Source organism: Dasypus novemcinctus, chromosome 10 (genome assembly GCF_030445035.2).
Source record: "Dasypus novemcinctus isolate mDasNov1 chromosome 10, mDasNov1.1.hap2, whole genome shotgun sequence".
NCBI classification, from domain to species: Eukaryota; Metazoa; Chordata; class Mammalia; order Cingulata; family Dasypodidae; genus Dasypus; species Dasypus novemcinctus.
Window position 1 is genome coordinate 11652296 of NC_080682.1, and position 19191 is coordinate 11671486.

General features: G+C 51.7%; 2 protein-coding genes, 1 long non-coding RNA gene and 1 other non-coding gene across 5 annotated transcripts in view; 3 read left to right on the plus strand and 1 right to left on the minus strand.

Annotated features, from left to right (window-relative positions):
• Positions 1-8225: 8225 nt before the first annotated feature.
• LOC111759681 (U2 spliceosomal RNA) lies at positions 8226-8417 on the plus strand. Its single transcript, XR_002793585.2, has one exon. It is a non-coding gene; the product is annotated as a U2 spliceosomal RNA (small nuclear RNA).
• A 1187-nt stretch (positions 8418-9604) lies between these two features.
• Positions 9605-15424, minus strand: LOC131279988 (uncharacterized). Its single transcript, XR_009187522.2, has 4 exons — positions 15161-15424; positions 13620-13714; positions 10008-10793; positions 9605-9672 (listed from the first exon to the last, which is right to left on the minus strand). It is a non-coding gene; the product is annotated as an uncharacterized lncRNA (long non-coding RNA).
• On the plus strand, positions 9660-14703 carry WDR74 (WD repeat domain 74). Its single transcript, XM_004449220.4, has 11 exons — positions 9660-9941; positions 10023-10129; positions 10218-10339; positions 11750-11819; positions 11939-12085; positions 12240-12341; positions 13193-13293; positions 13381-13436; positions 13863-14008; positions 14129-14185; positions 14484-14703. Exons 1-11 carry the CDS (start codon positions 9890-9892, stop codon positions 14661-14663), a joined length of 1140 nt encoding a protein of 379 aa, XP_004449277.1. The 5' UTR covers positions 9660-9889; the 3' UTR covers positions 14664-14703.
• An 81-nt stretch (positions 15425-15505) lies between the features above and the next one.
• The window catches only part of STX5 (syntaxin 5), a 30471-nt gene continuing 26785 nt past the window's right edge, over positions 15506-19191 (plus strand). Inside the window, exons 1-6 of one of the 2 annotated variants that reach the window (XM_058305284.2) lie at positions 15506-15743; positions 16194-16341; positions 16437-16680; positions 17998-18068; positions 18234-18289; positions 18401-18471. In XM_058305284.2, the coding sequence (XP_058161267.1) occupies positions 15521-15743; positions 16194-16341; positions 16437-16680; positions 17998-18068; positions 18234-18289; positions 18401-18471 (813 nt within the window). In that variant the 5' untranslated portion in view covers positions 15506-15520. The remainder of the gene's footprint in view (positions 15744-16193; positions 16342-16436; positions 16681-17997; positions 18069-18233; positions 18290-18400; positions 18472-19191) is intronic. The other variant, XM_058305285.2, reaches the window with a different exon arrangement.

Below are 19191 nucleotides of genomic sequence, written 5' to 3' on the forward strand. Positions count from 1 at the left end.
CGCACTCCGTGGCTACGTCATACAGCATAATAGCTAATCCGGACTCTACACAGATGCCTTATCTAAGACGAGCCTAAGTTCTCGCGAGAGACTGGGACAGGCAGGCATCTGAGTGGCCTTGTGAGAGGTTCCCCTCCTTTGTCCTGCGACACCGGTTCAGGGATGGGAGCATCACAATGTTAACTCAGTCTTAAATTGTACGTTAAAAAACTTCAAGAAAGGTTTTTCAGGGATTATGGTGTCAGTATGTCCTCCAGAACTCTCCAAACTTGGTGCAAATTAGGGTGGCCTAAGTTTGATGTTAACCAGCCGTCAGAGGGAACCCTAGATGTAACCAAGGTTTGCGTGGTTTGGCAGGCAATCACTGGGACCCCCGGCTACCCTGATCAGTTTCCCTAATCAATTCCTGGTTAGAAATTGCCCAAACCCTGCCCCCTTAGGTCGGGTTCTGTGTTGGAAGGAAGAATCAGAGTAACTCAAACAGCTGGACCTTGAAAACCTATTATTCTACAAAAATCTCCGGAAGAAAACTCACTACCCCGGCCATATGTTCCAGCCATTCCAGGACATCTCCCTGCCCCGGAACCTCCACAGGCAGATCTCCCAGAGACTCCTCCACCTTCAGTCTCCCGGGCCCATCAGCGCACACCCCCCAAGGGGGATCCTGAAACCCCTTAGGTAAGGAAACTTCAGTCAGCGCAACCTGTGCTTCAAATGCCACTCCGTGAAACACAAGGTCCAGCCCAGATCAGTGCAGATGGGAAGGGCCAACCTGCAAAGCCAATCCTGTTTTATCAACCTTTCACAACTACAGATCTCTTAAACTGGAAGCACCACACCCCTACATATTCAGGAAAGCCTCAGGCTCTTATTGACCTCATGGAGTCCATTTTCCAAACCCACCGTCCCACTGGAATAATTGCCGCCAACTCCCCCTAACCCTGTTCAATACGGAAGAGAAACGCCAGATCCTCACAGAAGTCAGAAAGTGGTTGTGAAAACAGGCCCTGCAGGTGTCTTGGAGCCAGACCAATGGGCCCAAGAGGTAGCACCAGAAGCTCAACCGGCCTGGAACTTTAACACAGATCAGGGACGGGCTGCCCTTCAGCAGTATCGAAAAGCCCTCCTCAGACAGGGACGGGAAAGAGCAAGGCGGCCCACAAACATGTCCAAAACGGTCTCCATCACTCAAAAGCCTGAAAAACCTCTGGGAGACTTTTATGAGCAACTCTTGCAAAGCCTTCAGGATCTATACTCCCTTCAACCCAGAAGCCCCGGAAAGCCAGAAAATGGTCAACGCAGCTTTTGTTGCCCGGGAGGCGCCGGATATCAAACGGAAACTTCAGTAGCTGGACAGGTTCACAGAGATAAACATCTCCCAGCTCCCCAAAGTCATAAGCAAAGTATTCATCAATTGGAACAAAACTGCGAAAGCAAATGAAATAGCAGGTCTCCCCGTTAACAGCAGCCTTAAAGAATCCAGAGCCAACAAATTGAGGGGGGCCACCCCATAAAGGGGGGAATACTTTGCCCTGAAACACTCTGCTGCTGCCAGTAAAAAGTCTAACAGGACCGGTGGTTCCTAACCCATATACTGTAACCGGCAGTTACCGCCTGGGGCCGCCTGGTTTACCCGTCTGGATTTATATATTTATTTATTTATTTATGCCCGTCTGGATTTAAAGAACCGCTTTTCTCAGCTGGCAGGTAGCTCCCCAGGGCCAGTCTCTATTTGCTTTTGAAAGGGAGAATCCCAGGACTCAACAAAAGACTCAGTTAAGTTGGACTCAACTCCCACTGGGCTTCAAAAACTCCCCCACCCTTTTCAGAGAAGCCAGGGCAGCAGATCTGGCTTCCTACCCACAGGAAAACTTAAATTGTATTCTCCTTCAGTATGCACATAACCTCTTGTCTTGCTGTTTAGCAAAACAGAAGTATACGCCAGCTGCCCCAACCTCCAGGACAGGCCACTTCTTTGCCCAGATCAAACCCTATTCACAAATGGCAGCAGTTTTATCAGAAATGGAGAGAGGCTTGCTGGATATGCAGTCACCAGGGCTCAACAAGTAGTGAAAGCAGCTCCCTTACCGAAAGGGTAGTCTGCACAGTGAGCAAATCTCTGGGTGCTAATTCAAGTCCTACAACTGGCCGCCGGGCAAACGGTAAACATTTATACTAATTCTAAATATGTATTCGCTACTGTGCATATCCATAGAGCAATATATAAGGAAAGGAGACTCCTAACTGCAGGGGGAAAAGAAATTAAAAAAAATAAAGAAGAAATCCTTCAACTACTAGAGGCAGTCTGGCAGCCAAGCAGGGTCACCATCATCCACTGTCAGGAGCATCAGAAGGGAACGGATGCAGTTACTAGAGAAAATACACTAGCTGACAAAACAGTTTGATGGGCAGCCAAAAAAAAAACCCTGAAACCCCAAGCCGCACCGCAGGTGCCTCCCCTATCCCTTTTAGGGCAACACATTAAAAAACTCAACTACACCTGGGAGAAACAGGAGTGGGCAGAGACAGAAGGAGGGCGCCAGACCCCAGAGGGAAATGGCTACTCCTGGATAGCTGAGTCTTCATCCCGAAGGCCAGCGCCCACACCCCTTTTGTTGTTGTTGTTGTTGTTAAAGATTTATTTTTTATTTATTTCTCTCCCCTCTCCCCCAGCTGTCTGCTCTCTGGGTCCATTCGCTGTGTGTTCTTCTGTGTCGGCTTGTATTCTTGTCAGCGGCACCTGGAATCTGTGTCTCTTTTTGCTGTGTCAGCTCTCCGTGTGTGCGGCGCCATTCCCGGGCAGGCTGCACTTTTTCCGCGCTGGGCGGCTCTCCTTACGGGGCACACTCCTTGCATGTGGGGCTCCCCTACGCGGGGACGCCTCTGTGTGGCATGGCACCTCCTTGTGCGCATCAGCACTGCACGTGGGCCAGCTCACCACACGGGTCAGGAGGCCCTGGGTTTGAACCCTGGATCTCCCATGTGGTAGGCGGACGCCCTATCCATTGGGCCAAATCCGCTTTCCCACCCTTGTTCAACAATACCACCAGCTCACCCACTTGGAAAAATTGCTTTAAAAGCCCTGCTCAGTATACTTCAATAAATTAAAAATAAATAAATAAAATAAATAAATAAAAGCCCTTCTCAGAAAATACTACTACATTGCCTGGATGGCCTCGCTCTGCATCACCGTTAGCAGCTGATGCCAAACCTGTGCTAAAAACAATCCCTCCCAAGGTCCCCAGGCCCTGGCTGGCATCCAACACACAGAAACTGCCCATTTTGAAAGCTTAACAACAGACTTTACAGAGAGAAAACCAAGTCGAGAGTATAGGAACTTATTAGTAATGATGTACACCTTCTCTGGCTGGGTCAAGGCCTATCCCACCCACACTGAAAAAGCAAGAGAAGTAACTAAAGCTTTGCTCCAAGAAATAGTTCTCCGGCAAGGGATATCCTTATCCATAGGCAGCGACAATGGCCTGGCTTTCGTAGCAGCCATAGTCCAGGAGCTAGCAAAAATGTTAGGAATTAAGTGGAAACTCCACACAGCATATAAGCCCCAGAGCTCAGGGAAAGTAAAACACATAAACCCTCAAAACCACCCTAGCCAAGTTCTGTAAAAAAGCTGGGTCCCATAAGTAAATCCCATTAGCCCTCCTTAAAGTCAGACGCACCCCTGGAACCTCAGGCTATTCACCTTTTGAAATTGTTTCAATGACCACCCCAAATTATTCAAACCTTCAAGGGAAATCTCAGGCTCTTAGCAAAAACTGGATTCTTCCCTCCAGCAGTTAGTTAAAAAAACCCTAGCCCAAATATACAAAACTGCCCTATCTCACGATCCCATTCCATTAGACCACCCAGTACACCCACACTTGCCCGGCGACCTAGTTTGGGTAAAAGACTGGAAAAAGGAGTCACTCCACCCCACCTGGACAGGCCCATATACTGTTATCCTTATAACCCCCACTGTTCTCAGAGTTTCAGGTATTGCCTCTTGGATTCATCATACTAGAGTTAAAAGGGCACACTCCAATGAAAAACATGGTAACTGGACAATTCACCCTGTACCTAACTGTCCCTTGATAATCCAAATTGCCCAGAGCCACCAAGAATCACCATCACCTGACTAGATAAACTCCCATTCCCTGTGGTTCCTGCTCCTCTTCGGACTGCTCAGCTTACTGTTTGGGACTTAACTAACAACTACAGCTCCCGGAAACTGGAATGTACTTAAAAGGGTATTAATCTTAATAATGTACTCGTGTTTCGGAAAATGCTTTACTACCTTGTTTTTCCACTTAGCTCGAGTAACACCCTATAAAAATTATAAGGGTGTTAAGGGGGGAATAGTTGAGAAATAAAAAGCATAACCTTGCAAAAACATCTAATGAGCCACTCCTGCCCCCGCTTCTGTAAATCAGCCTGTGAGAAAATGGCCTTGCGGGAAAATATCCAATGACTCCTGCCCCCCGCTTCTATAATCTAACAAACCACTCCTGCCCCCTGCTTTGTTAATCAGCCCATGAAAGCATGGCCTTGCACCTGCCTCCTGCTTCTGTAACCCCACTTGCAAAATTTTGCCTGGTAACATGTTAGCCAATGAGCAAAAGTCATGCTGATCCCACATAAAATCCTATATAAACCTATGAAAACTGAAAAACGGGGCTCAGAATTTGGAGATTGACTCTTCTCTGGGACCACGTGTAATAAATCTGTTCCTCTGCCTCTCCGAGTGCTGTTTGGATTTTTTTTGCTATTCAGAACTCCTGGCTTTGCTGCAACATTTTGACTTTTAAAAAGGGTATTTATTTGGGGTAAAAGCTTACAGTTACAAGGCCCTAAAGGTTCCAACTCAAGTTTGCTTTCTCACCGAAGTCACTTGCCATGTATTTGTTTGTTGGTTTGTTTTTAAGATTTTATTTATTTCTCCCTACTCCCTCATTGTTTGCACTTGCTGTGTGCTGTGTCTTTAGGAGGTAACAGGAACTGAACCTGGGACCTCTGATGTGGGAGGAGGTGCCTAATTGCTTGAGCCACCTCTGTTCCCTGCTTTGTTGTATCTCCCATGTTTTTTCTTCTTGTGTCTTATTGTGCCTGCCCATCACGTCAGCTCACTGTCTTGCTCGTTTTCTTTAGGAGGCACCAGGAAAGTCTGCTACCTGCTTTGTTGTGTCTCTCATTGTTTTTCTTCCTGTGTCTCTTATTGTGTCATCTTGTTGTGTCAGCTTGCCGCGCCTGCCCATCACACCAGCTTGCTGTCTTCTTTAGGAGGCACTGGGAACTGGACTATGGACTTCCCATGTGGTATGCAGGAGCTCAGTCATCTGAGCCACATCTGCTTCCCAGTTGCCATGTGTTGAGGCAAGATAGTTGCTTATCTCAGTGAGGGTTCAGTCTTCCCCTCTAGGTTTCCTTTCTTTTGGCTGCAGGCTGGCACAGGACTTGTCACCCAGGGCTTCCTTTTTCTCCTGGCATAAGGCTCGTGTCTTTCCAGGCTTTCTATATCAGTCTCAGGTCTCTTCCCAAGGTCAGCGGCAAACTATCAAGTAAATGGCTCATCTCTCCCTGGGGCCCCAGGATAAAAAATAACAATGTTCTCTCTCTTCTCAGATGTTACTTGAGTGAGTGTCCATTTATATCAGCCCACCAGGGGTGGGAGGATTAAACCTGAATTATGCCTTATTGACCCGGTGGAATCAAAAGCCCTAAACTGATTTTATCAAGTAAACTTTTTTTTTTTTTTAATTCCCCTCCCCTCCCCTGGTTGTCTGTTTTCTGTCTTTTTGCTGCGTCTTGTTTCTTTGTCCGCTTCTGTTGTCGTCAGCGGCACGGGAAGTGTGGGTGGCGCCATTTCTCGGCAGGCTGCTCGCTCCTTCGTGCTGGGCGGCTCTCCTTATGGGTGCACTCCTTGCGCGTGGGGCTCCCCTACGCGGGGGACACCCCCGTGTGGCACGGCACTCCTTGCGTGCATCAGCACTGCGCATGGGCCAGCTCCACACGGGTCAAGGAGGCCCGGGGTTTGAACCGTGGACCTCCCATGTGGTAGGCGGACGCCCTAACCACTGGCCAAAGTCCGTTTCCCTATCAAGTAAACTTAATCAGAGGCCCCTCACTGAATTTAAAATAATCAAAGGGTACCACACCCAGAAGAAGAGATTAGTTTACAAACATAATCTTTCTCTTTTTGGGATTCATAAGTCATCTCAACCTGTCACACAGTAGAATGAGAGTGGGGTGACAAGCCATTTTCCCTCTGTTTCAGAGGAGAAGCAGGGGTACTGCTAGCTGCCAAGGCAAGATGGGAGATCGGTGCCCTGGACAGGAGGCACCCCTTGCCCACCTCCATGCTTGGCTGCAGCCTGGCCGAAAGGACCAAAGCCTGCTCACCTACGGTGCTATGGCCTGCCCCAGGCTGGGTCTTGCAGATTGGAAAGGGTTAGGATGGAACGTGAATTTCATTTTGACTCTCTGCATTAGTTTTCTATGGCTGCTGATAACAAATTACTACAAACTTAAAACAAATGTATTATCTTACAGTTCTGGGAGTCAGAAGTCTAAAATAGGTCTCCCTGGGCTAAAATCAAACTGGTGGCAGGGCTGTGTTCCTCTAGGGGAGAACCAGTTTCCTTGCTTTTCCAGCTTCTAGAGGGGACTGTGCCCTCCTCTGATGGCCCCCTTCCACCTTCAAAGCCAGGAATGGCCCAGGGAGTCTTTCTCCCACTGTCATTCTCACACTGCCCCCCTCTCCCCCTCCAAAGGACCCTAGGATTACACTGGATGCATCCAGGTAATCCAGGATATTCCTATCTTAAAATCCTTAATCATACCAGCAGTGTCCCTTTTGCCATGAAACATAACATGTTTGCAGGTGACAGGAGTTTGGATGTGGACATCTTTGGGGAGGCCATCCTGCTCAACGCCCATGACCCCACCCCACCCCCAGTCCTGGAAGAGTGTTGGAAGGTTTTGGGTTTAATGGTGTAGAAACTGCTTTTGTTTCTTAACACCAGGGACGGAGTGGAGATACCCTGCTCTCTAACATCATAGGCTAACAGACACTTTTGAGGGTTGAAATCCTATGACTGAGAGGCTCAGCCACACCTGGACACAGACGCCACACCTGGACACAGACGCCACCTCCGTTTTCCAACCCAGACGCAGAGCTTCAGTTCAGGGGACTTCCGAGAACATTCCACCTTTTTATCAACATGGTTTCCGAGGAAACAGGCCCTCAAGCCCCTTCTCAGCCCAGGCCTGGTATTAATACAGTCCGGCTTGGCTCTGAGCCTGTAAAAGAACCGTCTTATTTCACTTGTACCTGCACTCTCTCCCACTGACCCTGAAAGAATCCTGCTCCTGCCTCGGAGGCGACGCCCCGCGCTTCGTTGGGTCGGGTGGTGGGGTTTTAGGATGTGACTGCCCCGCGGCCTTCCCGAGGGCGGCCTGAAAAGGAACGCCGTGAGCGGAGGGCAGAGGTCGGAGGGCGCGGGGCCCTGGGTCTCGCCTTCCCCCGCCCACCGCTTAAGAACCAGGCACCACCGAAACGTCTTCCTCCCGGCACCCCGCCCCAGCGGCGATGGTCGCACCACCCGCAGGACGGCACGGGGTGGGGGCGGGCGCGCCAGGCCGGGGACGGGCGCCGAGGGGCACGGCCGTAAAGGTCGCCTCCGCCGTCCGCTCTGGACCAGCGCGGCCCTCACGAGGTCGCTTCCCCGCCAGACAGAGACCCCTCCCGCAGGAACTGCAGCGCTCCCGCCCCCAACCCCGCGCCCGAGAGACGGGCGCCGCCCCCGGCCGCCCCGAGGCCTCGCGGACACGACACCGCCCCGCCGGGCCCCGGCAGGCCTGCAAACTCTCCAGGGTGGGACGTTCACCAACCCCCCCCGCCCCCAAATTGGGAGAAACAGACCAAGCGCGGACTGAAATCACGAGGTGTACGGGGACCAATGCAAAGGACTTTTTCTTTTTTAAGGCGGAAGGGCGGGGTTATGCAAAACTCACGCTGAGCCATAATGAGGGAGTAGGCAGACAAAGCAGTAAATGACCATATTTAAGGTCTCTCTCCAAAAATCTAGCTACTATTCAAAGTCACAATAATGAAGACTCGATTTTAGGAGATACTGTCTATAGAAAGTAATCGAGTCCTTACTCCGTGACAGTCACCACAACCGAAAATGGGACACTAATGGTAAGGCCGACTAGGAGGCGGTATATGTAGCATCGCTTCTCGGCCTTTTGGCTAAGATCAAGTGTAGTATCTGTTCTTATCAGTTTAATATCTGATACGTCCTCTATCTGAGGACAATATATTAAATGGATTTTTTGGAATTAGGAGATGGAATAGGGGCTTGCTCCGTCCACTCCACGCATCGACCTGGTATTGCAGTACTTCCAGGAACGGTGTACTCTCTCGGGGAAACTTTCTGAAGTAAAAATATTAGATCTTATTGATTTTCCTTTAAGTATTTTTGCAAAGCTTTTCTAATAACAATACCCACGGTGATGATGTTTTTACGATTTAGTTGCGGTTTGTGGTTTATCTGGGTAGACTTAGTTGCTGTTTATGGTTTATCTGGGTAGTGTTTCGTGTTTCTTATAATACTTGGCAGCCTATACGTTCTTTTACAGGACGAGTCGGGCGTAAGCTGATGGGTATTACTGCTTCTCGGCCTCTTTTAGCAAGTGTATTTCTTATCATTTTGATGGGTTCTCCACTGCACAACGGTTTGAGTTTTAGGAAGGAGAACTGCAGAGTCGTACGTAGCTTTGCTTACCAAATTCTACTTGGCAATAGTGTTTCTAAGAGCCGTGCACTCGCTGGGAGGAGAAAGTGGTTAACCCTTAGCCCTGTTCTTTGTTTAGCTCTCAGTTTAACTCTAGATTGAACAAGCCACTGGCTTTCCCAGTTAGCCCCGGGCTCGAGGGGTTTCTTGAGTGTGCTGTACGGGAGGCCCCAACAGAGTCGTTGGGCAACCCTTGCAAAACAATGGAGAAGAGTTATGATTTTAGGAAAAGTTGGGCTTTTATGTCAAATGTAGTTTAAAGCAGTTTAAATAGGCTCAATGCAAAAGTAGGGCTGTGTTGTGTGCAAAGGAGTCAACATCAGATCTGGACTGCAAAGGGGACCCAAGGTGCTGTTTCCTTGGTAATAATTAATTGGGGGTTGGACGGGACGGACGGACGGATGTGGCTCAAGCAGCTGAGCGCCCGCCTCCCACTTAGGAGGTTTCACTGCCTCCTAAAGAAGACAAAGAACAAAAATGAGGGGAATGCCGTGCTCAGACACCCTGTTAGATGAAACTCTGCAGCTGAGTTGGAAATCAAGGCTGCTTCTCTGTGCGAAAATGACTTAGAACAGTTTCTCAGTAGGAAGGCAGTTGTCACTCAAAGAAGGGAGTCGTTATAACACTTCACAGTTCCAGCTTATCCTTAGGAGAAATATTTCCTGTTAACTATGCAAATTTTTACTTTATCACCAAACCTAAGTGCGAGGAAATAAAACGACATCCCTACCCCCACTTTCCGAAACAGAGCTCTGTTTTAAGATGGCCGGTTTCGTTTCCCATCTTCATTTGCTTTGTGTCTTTTACACTCGAAAACGAAGTGCGTGATACTGTGAAGCAGGGCGACAGACTAGGGGTGGCTCCGGCCGGCTTCGCAGTCCCCCTATTCCAAGCGCAAAAACAGCAAGTTACGCTTCAGATCCCCGTAAACTACCATTTCCCGACTTCATTTTCGCAAGGTAAAACAACCTAGAGAGAGCACAGGGTGCTTACGCTTCCGGCTTTTTGAAGGCCTAAGCGTTAGTTGGGACTGGCCCCGGCGCCTGCTGTTGACGCAATTCTGCGCCGGAAGTGCGGGCCGCGGGCTCCCGGGCTGGGCGATGGCGCGCTGGAACCACGTGTGGGTCGGCACCGAGACCGGGATTCTGAAAGGTGGGTGGCGGGGCCGGGTGGCGGGGAGTGTGGGGGTCGCGCGCTCGTGACCGCGGCGCTTCTCACCTGCTTGTCTCGCAGGGGTTAACCTTCAGCGCAAGCAGGCGGCGAACTTCACGGCGACAGGACAGCCGCGGCGCGAGGAGGCGGTGAGCGCCCTGTGCTGGGGCTCCGGCGGCGAGACCCAGGTGAGCGGCCGCGGGCCGGGCCGGAGCTGGGAGGCAGGCAGCACGTCAGGCTCTCCCTCTTCACTATCCCGCCCTCCTCTGCCTGCAGATCCTGGTGGGTTGTGCGGACAGGACGGTGAGGTATTTCAGCACCGAGGACGGCAGATTCCAGGGCCAGCAGCACTGCCCCGGCGGGGAGGGCACGTTCCGGGGCGTCGCCCAGGCGGATGGGTAAGTTCTATCTCCTGGCTTAACTCCCAGGTCATAGGGAGACCGTGGAGGCTTCCTCAGGTTCCGAATAATGGTGATAAAGCCTTAGGTAACACAAGCACGGGATGGGTGACACAGGCCTGGGTTCATGTCTTGGTTATTTCCTGTAACAAACATTTATTGAACACCTACTGAGTTGCAGGCACGGGACCAAGTACAAGTGCTGCAGGTGAACCTGCTTGCATCCTCTAGGGATTTCCTCTTGGCTCTCTGTCTTCCAGGTGACCCTGGGCAAGTCATTTAGTCACTCTGAGCATCATCCCAACAGGGACTAACAACCACCAACCAGGTGATAAGGATCCCGAAGTAAAGCATAGGAAAGTTCTAATGGTTGTCTTCTGCCTGCTTCCTGGGATGAGGAGAGAGGGCTGTGAACTCCATACTGTAGGTTTGGTGGTATTCTGACAGGTGAAATCTGGAAAGGATGGGTAGAATTTTGACAGATGATGAAGGTAGTGAAGACATTTTGGAAAGGGAGAGGCCAAGAATTGGTTGCAGGCTACAGGTACACTTTGAAGAGCATTTGGTGGATGAAGCTGAGCAAGCATTATATATATAAGATGGGCAAAACTGGTTGGAATTAGATATAAAATAGGCTATGAGATCTGCACCTTTGTTTTGTAGGTGGTGGAGTTATTGCAGGTTCTTGAGGGGGAAGTGCTGTGGTCAGAGCTGTGAGCCTGTAGGATTCTGGAGGATGGATTGGAGAGAGAGCAGTTGGGAGACTGTTGTCACAGCCCAGGCAAGCGACACTGAGAGCCTGAGCCTTGGTGGGGAGGGAGGGCAGATGTGGGAAAGAGCATAGGCCCAGGCTGTACAGAACCTGGGTACAGACTTGTGTGGGTTACCTGGAAGGGGTGCTTTGAGGAAGAGACTAACATTTAGTCCTGGCACCCAAATTAGGGAACTTGAGAGAAACTGGTGTAACATTGGCTAAACCCTAAATTAAAAAACCAGCCCCATTTCAGAGCTACTGATTCTGACCTCTGATGACTCAAGATTTTAAAAAGACCACATGCCCCAGACTTAGTTGTGGAATAGCAAAGCCCTCTGCTTTGGAGCACCCCAAGCTTGATTTCCAGCTCTGGTTCTGACATTTATCACAAAGTGGCCAATCTTCATTTCTCAGAGCTTGTTTGCCTCACTTATAAAACTGGTAACTCTCACCCTACTGAGGAAATTATAGATATGGAAGCTGAAAGCCATCAAGCCCTTCCCAGGTCCGTTTAGTGTGAGGCTTCCTTAGGAGCTGGACTGGTATGGGGAGGTATCTAGTTAATTTGAATTTGGCGGTGGGCTGGCTGGGGCCTAGAGGAGAACAAATGTACACTTTTTACCCCCTACCCAATTCCCTCCTCCCTCTGCCTGCAGCACTCTCATCACGTGTGTGGATTCCGGGATACTTCGAGCCTGGCATGGCAATGACGAGTCGTCTGACCCAGTGAGGCCCCCTGCCCTGATGGTGGGGGAAGGCAGGGCTGGGGTAGGGGCCTGATAAGGGCTTTAGTGGGAAGGGGGCTGACATCTGTAAGGCTGATTCTCATCTCCCATTCTTTGCAGCTCCTGGAACTGAGGGTGGGCCCTGGGGTGTGTAGGATGCGCCAAGACCCAGCGCACCCCCACGTGGTTGCCACGGGCGGGAAGGAGAACGCGTTGAAGGTGTGGGACCTGCAGGGGTCCGAGGAGCCTGTGTTCAGGGCCAAGAATGTGAGTGACCAAGCTGGCTCTGAGGCCCAGGGAGGCTGAGGCCACTGACCTTGAGTCAGAGTCCAGATGGGCTTGAGGAGGTAATGAAGGAAGGCTGAAGGTGGGGGCACACTTGGCCCCCACATCCCTGGCCCTCACATCCCCCTCCCACCAGGTGCGGAATGATTGGCTTGACCTGCGGGTTCCCATCTGGGACCAGGACATACTGTTCCTTCCCGGGTCGCAGAAGCTCGTCACCTGCACAGGGTACCATCAGGTGAGGCAGCACCCTGCCAACCTCATTTGTGGTGATACACCTCTGCTCAAAACACACATGAAGGCTTCATCCTTCTTCCCTCGTCCAAGCTAAACTTGTCTGCTGGAAGTTCCACTCCCTCTGACATCTCTCCACTCTCCCTAGGTGGGGGGATGGGTGGCGGAACGCTACACATTCTGACCGTGGAAATGCTGCTTCCACTCCCCCCACCCCCAACCTGGGAGACCTATCACCTCAATCCTATCACCATTATCCTAGCAAACCCCCCTCCGCTTCTCCCACGCTCTGATTTCCTGGATGGTTGATGGGCAGACGAAGGCTAATACCCACAGGCTCTGGGGATGTTCCCAGGATGCCTCCCTCATCTTTCTTGACTCAGCCCTACCTATGCTCTTGCACCCCCTACTTCCCCCTTTCCTTTCCCCCATTAGCCCTCTGACTGCTCTGATCCCTACTAATTCTGCCTCACTGGGTGTAGATGTCCTGAGGGCATGAGGCTGGGATGCCTGGTGACCTTGAACTGCCCCTCTGAGGTCAAACTGGAAGAGCTCTGGGTCCTTTCTGGCCCTGATACTTCTAGGAGTCTGGGATGGCAGAGTCAACACAGTTCCCAGCCCTGCTAGCGGAGTGCTGGCCTGGGAGCAGGCTCTTAGGAATGTACACGTACCTTTTAGGGCCTGTTTGCTCCATCTTGCCCTCACAGGTTTGTCTGACCATCACATGGGGAAGTTATTCTGAGAGTAGGTCATAAGCATGAAAGCAGGGCCCAGAGGGGGCAGGGGTAAGGACGTGGAGAGGCCCAGGGCACTGTGCAGGTGGGGTTCTCAGGTGAAGCCTCAGTCTTTCTCCAGGTCCGTGTCTATGATCCAGCCTGCCCTCAGCGGCGACCAGTCCTGGAGGCCGTCTACGGAGAATACCCGCTAACAGCCATGACACTCACTCCCGGGAGCAAGTGAGTGTTTGCCAGGGAAGAGGGGACATGGCTCAGGAAGGACTCCAGCAGGACTCCTGCTGACCCCATCTGTCTCTGTCTCCTCAGCTCAGTGATCGTGGGTAACACTCACGGGCAGCTGGCAGAAATTGACCTGCGGCAAGGTGAGTCAACCCAGGAGTGGGTATGGGGTGAGGATGGGGAGGAAGGAAGTGATTCCCTCTGAGGCAGTGAAAGGGAGTAGTTGGGAGCACCCTCATTCATTGAGGGCCCACACTGCCTGGGTTCCACCCAAAGTAGAATGACCCTGGGCAAAATGTTTCAACTCTGTGCTTTAGTTTCCTCACCTGTAAAATGGAGATATGAGGGGAGCAGATGCAGCTCGAGTGGTTGAGTGCCTCCTTCCCATGTACGAGGTCCTGGGTTAGGTCCCCAGCACCTCCTAAAAAAAAAAATGGAGACATGAATGGTCACCCTTGTCTCAGCGTTATGTTGAAAATTGAATGTTAAAACATAAAGTGATAAGAGCAGCGACCACTCAACAAATGATGTTTGCTGCCCAGTGAGCACTCATGCTCCCCCTCCTCCAGGGCGCCTCCTGGGCTGTCTGAAAGGACTGGCGGGCAGTGTCCGCGGGTTGCAGTGCCACCCTTCAAAGCCACTTCTAGCCTCCTGCAGCCTGGACAGAGTCTTGAGGGTGCACAGGATCCGTGACCCACGGGGCCTAGAACATAAGGTGAGAGCCCAGCCCTCTGGCCCTCGCCCCCTCTGCCTGACCCCGCCCGGATCGCCTGCCTTCTTTGCCCCCACCTACCTCAGGGTGCCTGGGTTCCTTAAGGCCCCTCATCTCTTGCAGGTTTATCTCAAATCTCGGCTAAGCTGCCTCCTCCTGTCAGGCAGGGACAACTGGGAGGTGAGCAGCTGGGTTTGGGAATGTGAAAGCCAAGGGCATAGATGTGAGGACATCCCCGTGGAGAGAAAGGCAGCTGGAACACAGAGCTGGAGCTCTCCACTTTACTGGCCCAGTTAATTTCTCTGAGGTTAACAGCTATTGTCCTGACAGGGTTATTGCCAAAGGTGACATTCCTAAGAGCCCTGAGGGGAATGACTTCCCAGAGCAGGAAATGATGGTGGTGGTGGGATGAGGGATTATTTCCCGGGTAGGACTGCCTTCCTTGTGGGTCTCTCTAAGCTTTCTTCCTATTCACCAGGATGAGCCCCAAGAGCCTCAAGAGCCCAATAAGGAGGCCTCAGAAGACACAGAGACAGATGAGCTCTGGGCGTCCTTGGAAGCCGCTGCCAAGAGGAAGTTCCCTGATAAGGAGCAGAGGCAAGGGGCTCTCCAAGGCAGACGGAGAAAGAAGCAGCGGCCTGGGTCTACCAGCCCCTGAAGACTGTACCCAGTTTTGTAAATAAACACCTCAACACCCACCATGACCATGAGCCTTTTGTGTTGGGAGAAATGAAATGGGATGGCCTGGGGGTGGGGACGCTGGGAGCTGGGGCGGCAGGATCGCTGACGTCACAAAAGCCGAGCCGAGGGCCTAAGGGCCCGAGGGCCCGCTGGCGGGCGGGTTGGTGGGGCTGGCACGCGAGGAGTGCGGGCCGTGCGGGGCGATGGGCTGCTGCCAAGACAAGGACTTGCAGCACTCCGAGGACCACACAAGGGAGGTCGATTCCATAGAAGGTGGGGCAGGTGGGACCGGGTACGCAGGAAGGGAGCCCAGGGAGCGGGACGGGGAGCAGCCCCAACGGGACCACCCAGGGGGTCGGACCGGTGAGGGTAGAGCTAGCTCAGAGACCTGGTCGTCCCCACAGACACCCAAGGAGCCGATAAGGACTCCCGGCGTCAACGGAAGCCCAGGTCGAACGAAAGCCTTTTGATCACCGTGCTATGGCGGCGGCTCTCCTTGTTCAGCCGCCGGGGCTCGTCACGGTCGACTAAGAGGCAGTCAGTTATGAGTCAGAGGCAGGAGGTTACGATTCCGGAGACTGACCAGGAGGTGATCGAGGAGGAGCCGGAGAAGGGGTGACCCCAGTCCTGCCCTCAGTCCACCCCAACCTCCAGAGAATAAAATTTCTAACGTGTAGCTGCGGCAGCCCCTGTGCCTCTGCGGCCCGCTCCGGGGCTACCACGCTGGCAGCGCCGGGGTTGAGGGCTCTTTAAGGCTCCTCCCTGAGGCGGGCTCAGCCGCCAGAGCTCCAGCACCGGTCCTTCTGGGGCGGGGTCACGGTGTCGGCCTGACCAATGGGAAGGCGGAATCGCATTTGCGCCGAGGTAGGGGGCGTGTATCTCAGGTCTCCGGGCTCGAAAAGGCGTGGTACCGCGCTCTCGTCACCGGGGGTGGGGTTACGTGTGGGTGACGTGGCGGCTTCCAGGCTCTGGTCGGGTTTCGGTGGCTTCGGCCCCCGCGGAGGTGGCGGTGACGGCCCGGGAGACTGTGGCAGCGGCGGCAGGCGGCAGAAAGGAGGTAGGATTCCCTCTAAGAGGAAGCCTGGCTGCCGGGGCAGCTCCGGGGCCCAGGGGGCGGTGACGGGCGGGGTGAGGGGAGCCGGGCCGGAGCCGCCAGGTCCTGCCGGGCCGGCACGGGTGAGCGAATACCGCCCTGGCCAATCAGGAAAGCGCTTTTTGAGACAGACGTCGGCATTAGCTAATCATGTTTGCAGCCTTGTTTGCAGCCTTCCAGAAGGCGGAACCCGGGCAGGTGCGGGGTGGGACTTCCTGTTTCAAGTAAACACCTAAGGGTCCCCCCTCCGCCCACCGAAAGTGTGTCCCCCTCAGAAGGCCGGTATCTCTCCGAGGAGTCGAAGGAGCCCATCGATAGGAGAGTTCCGAGTTAGGGCCTGACCATCTGCACGGGCTGAGCTGGAGCCTCCAGCCTTGGGACCTGGCTCTGGCCCCGTCTCTGTCTCTGCTCCAGGACCCCCGGCCTGCGCTCTGGTCGCCAGAGCCAAGTTGGAAGAGGCTGAGGAGGGGACGAGTTGGGCCGGGTGGAAAGCAGGGCCATTCTCTCTGCGTGCTGGCCCCAGGATCTATGGGTGGCCTTGGGCGCTAAAGTTCGAGCCCAGGTGCAGTAGGGGCCCCAGGATTTGCGGGTTGGGGATGGGGGTGTTTTTTGGAAGAGAAGGCTTCCTGGAGAATGACTCTCTCTCCTCCACAACAGTCCGAGGTTATGCGTCTCAATGATCCCACGGAAACGCTACGGGTCTAAGAACACGGATCAGGGTGTCTACCTGGGTCTCTCAAAGACACAGATCTTGTCCCCTGCAACTGCTGGCAGTAGCAGCAGCGACACCGCCCCTCTGCCCCCCCCAGTGGCCCTTGTCCCTCCCCCTCTTGACACCATGTCCTGCCGGGACCGGACCCAGGAGTTCCTGTCTGCTTGCAAGTCCCTGCAGAGCCATCAGGTAAGGACCTGGAGTGGAAAAGGCAAGAGTGGCGATGCTGCAGCACCGTTAACTGAAGTCATTCTTGGGGGAATCTGATGGACAACTCCTGATTAGGCTTGGATGGGACTGTACAGTCTGCCAGCCAACAGAGAGGAGGTCATCTAGCTAACTGCAGGCAAGGGCTTAGAGTTTTTTGAGAAGAACCTCCCTGAAGGGCCCGAGGTGGCTGCAGTGTATTTGGTTTGGATAAAGAATAGATTTTAGAAAGATCCTTTAGCTGGGAGTCTTGCACCTTTAATTCTATCTGGCATAGTTCTGCCACAAGTTTCCCCTGTAAAATCCATTGGGAAGTTAATCTAGTTGAGCCTTAGTTCTTCTATCTGTAAAATGAGGAAAAATTTCTAAATTGGTTTGGAATGCTTTAAAAGAAAATTGTCTCAGCCTGGGCTTTCTGAATCTCAGTAGGACTTGGATAAATGTATTTTTAAATATTTCCCATATTCAGCTCTTGCCAACAACTGCTCTTTTATGTGATTTCCAAGAGCTTTCTAGTTATAATACTCTTTGATTCCCTGATTTGAGGAATAAAATGGTAATACTTGCTACCGTTTATTTAGTATCTTACAATGGACCAGATGTTTGGCTTACATACTTTTAGTACTCTTAAGAGCAATAGAGGCGGCAGACTTGGCCCAGTGGTTAGGGTGTCCGTCTACCACATGGGAGGTCCACGGTTCAAGCCCCGGGCCTCCTTGGCCTGTGTGGAGCTGGCCCATGCGCAGTGCTGATGCGCACAAGGAGGCGCAAGGAGTGCGCCCTGTAAGGAGAGCCGCCCAGCGCAAAAGAAAGTGCAGCCTGCCCAGGAATGGCGCCACCTACACAGAGAGCTGACACAACAAGATGACGCGACAAAAAGAAAGACAGATTCCTGTGCTGCTGACAACAACAGAAGCGGACAAAGAAGACGCAGCAAATAGACACAGAAAACAGACAACCGGGGTGGGGGGGAAGGGGAGATAAATAATTAAATCTTTAAAAAAAAAAAGCAATAGGAGGTAGATGGATTGTATTCGCTATATAAAGGACAATGTGGGAACTCAGAATAGTTTACGTAACTTGACTAAAGTTCCTCATCTAGTAATTGGTGGAGTCAGGATTTGAACCATGGTCTACCTATCTTCAAATCTGGGCTTTGTACTACTGTTGTTAAATCTAGAGTGTCTAATCAGAGACCTCAACTCTAGAGAGAGAGTTTAGTGGACACCTGAGGAACAGTGTAGGCTAGAAGTGGGGAGGGGGAAACTACAAATGTTACCTCCTGGCATTGCTTTTCAGAATGGAATCCAGACAAACAAGCCAGCTCTGCGTGCTGTTCGGCAGCGAAGTGAATTCACGGTCATGGCCAAGTGAGTTGAGAGAAACCACCTGATGGGGTGGTGTCGTGTCTGAGGACAAGTGGGCTTGCCTTTGGCTGGCTGTGAGGGCTGGGATTAGTTGTGCTGGAGGTGATGTGGAAATAGACCCTTTCCTGCCCCTTTCCAAACAGTGTTTTCACTAATGCTTGTTCATAGGCGCATTGGGAAAGACCTCAGCAACACCTTTGCCAAGCTGGAGAAGCTGACAATCTGTGAGTGTTCTGGGGCTCTTTCGGATGTGGGGCAGTGAACTTGAGGGCTGTTGAACCTTATTCCCTGAGTCCTGTCTTTGACCTTTTGTGGCCTCTCATTTGTCTCTGCAGTGGCAAAGCGCAAGTCTCTCTTTGATGATAAAGCAGTGGAAATCGAGGAGCTAACATATATCATCAAACAGGTGAACTTCCAGCCATCAGGAGAACCCAGCAATCCAGTCAGATCACTTTCATCATTTTCCATTGCATGCACATTTCTAGAACTAGCCCCAACTCTCTTCCTCATCCACGGAATCAGTAGACACTTATTGACTACTTTCCATGTACGAAGTACTGTGCTGGGCATTGGTGACAAGACATGAGGCAGAATAATGGCATTAAGGGCTTATTGTTTAGAAGAGGTATCCAGCCCCATAAACCCATACATTGAGTAAGAGATGAGAGTATAGAAAAGATCTTAGAAAAAGGTGAATGTGACAACTGGGAAAGGTTTTATAGTGGAGGTGAAATCCGAGTAGTTTTTCAGTCTTGTGAGAAGCAATGGAAGGACATTCCAGAAGAGGAAACAGCATGTGCAGAGGCAAGGATTGAAAAGGGGAAGTTTAAGATAATAAAACTTGTCTTCAAGGCTTTGCTCAGATGTTACCTGCTCAGGGAGGCCTATCCTGACTGTGCTGTTCAATATTCCATTGCCCCAAACTCCCCTCTTACCCTGCTTTATTTTCTCTTTATCCACAGTGCTTGATACATTCTAACATTCTCTATTATTAACTTTCTAAGTTTATTGTTTGCTTTTTGTCTCTGTTCCCTCCCACCTACTCCATTCTCCCCCTGCAAAAAAAAGAAAAACCTAAGTGCCATAAGGGATTTTTTCCCCCTGCATGTTCACAGAGGTGTCCCAT

Excerpts from the sequence above, each read along its gene's own strand:
- WDR74 (XM_004449220.4), top strand. The coding sequence starts at position 9,890 with ATGGCGCGCTGGAACCACGTGTGGGTCGGCACCGAGACCGGGATTCTG. Across the intron at positions 9,942-10,022 it reads CGAGACCGGGATTCTGAAAG|GGGTTAACCTTCAGCGCAAG; the intron begins GTGGGTGGCGGG and ends CTTGTCTCGCAG. Across the intron at positions 14,009-14,128 it reads CACGGGGCCTAGAACATAAG|GTTTATCTCAAATCTCGGCT; the intron begins GTGAGAGCCCAG and ends CATCTCTTGCAG.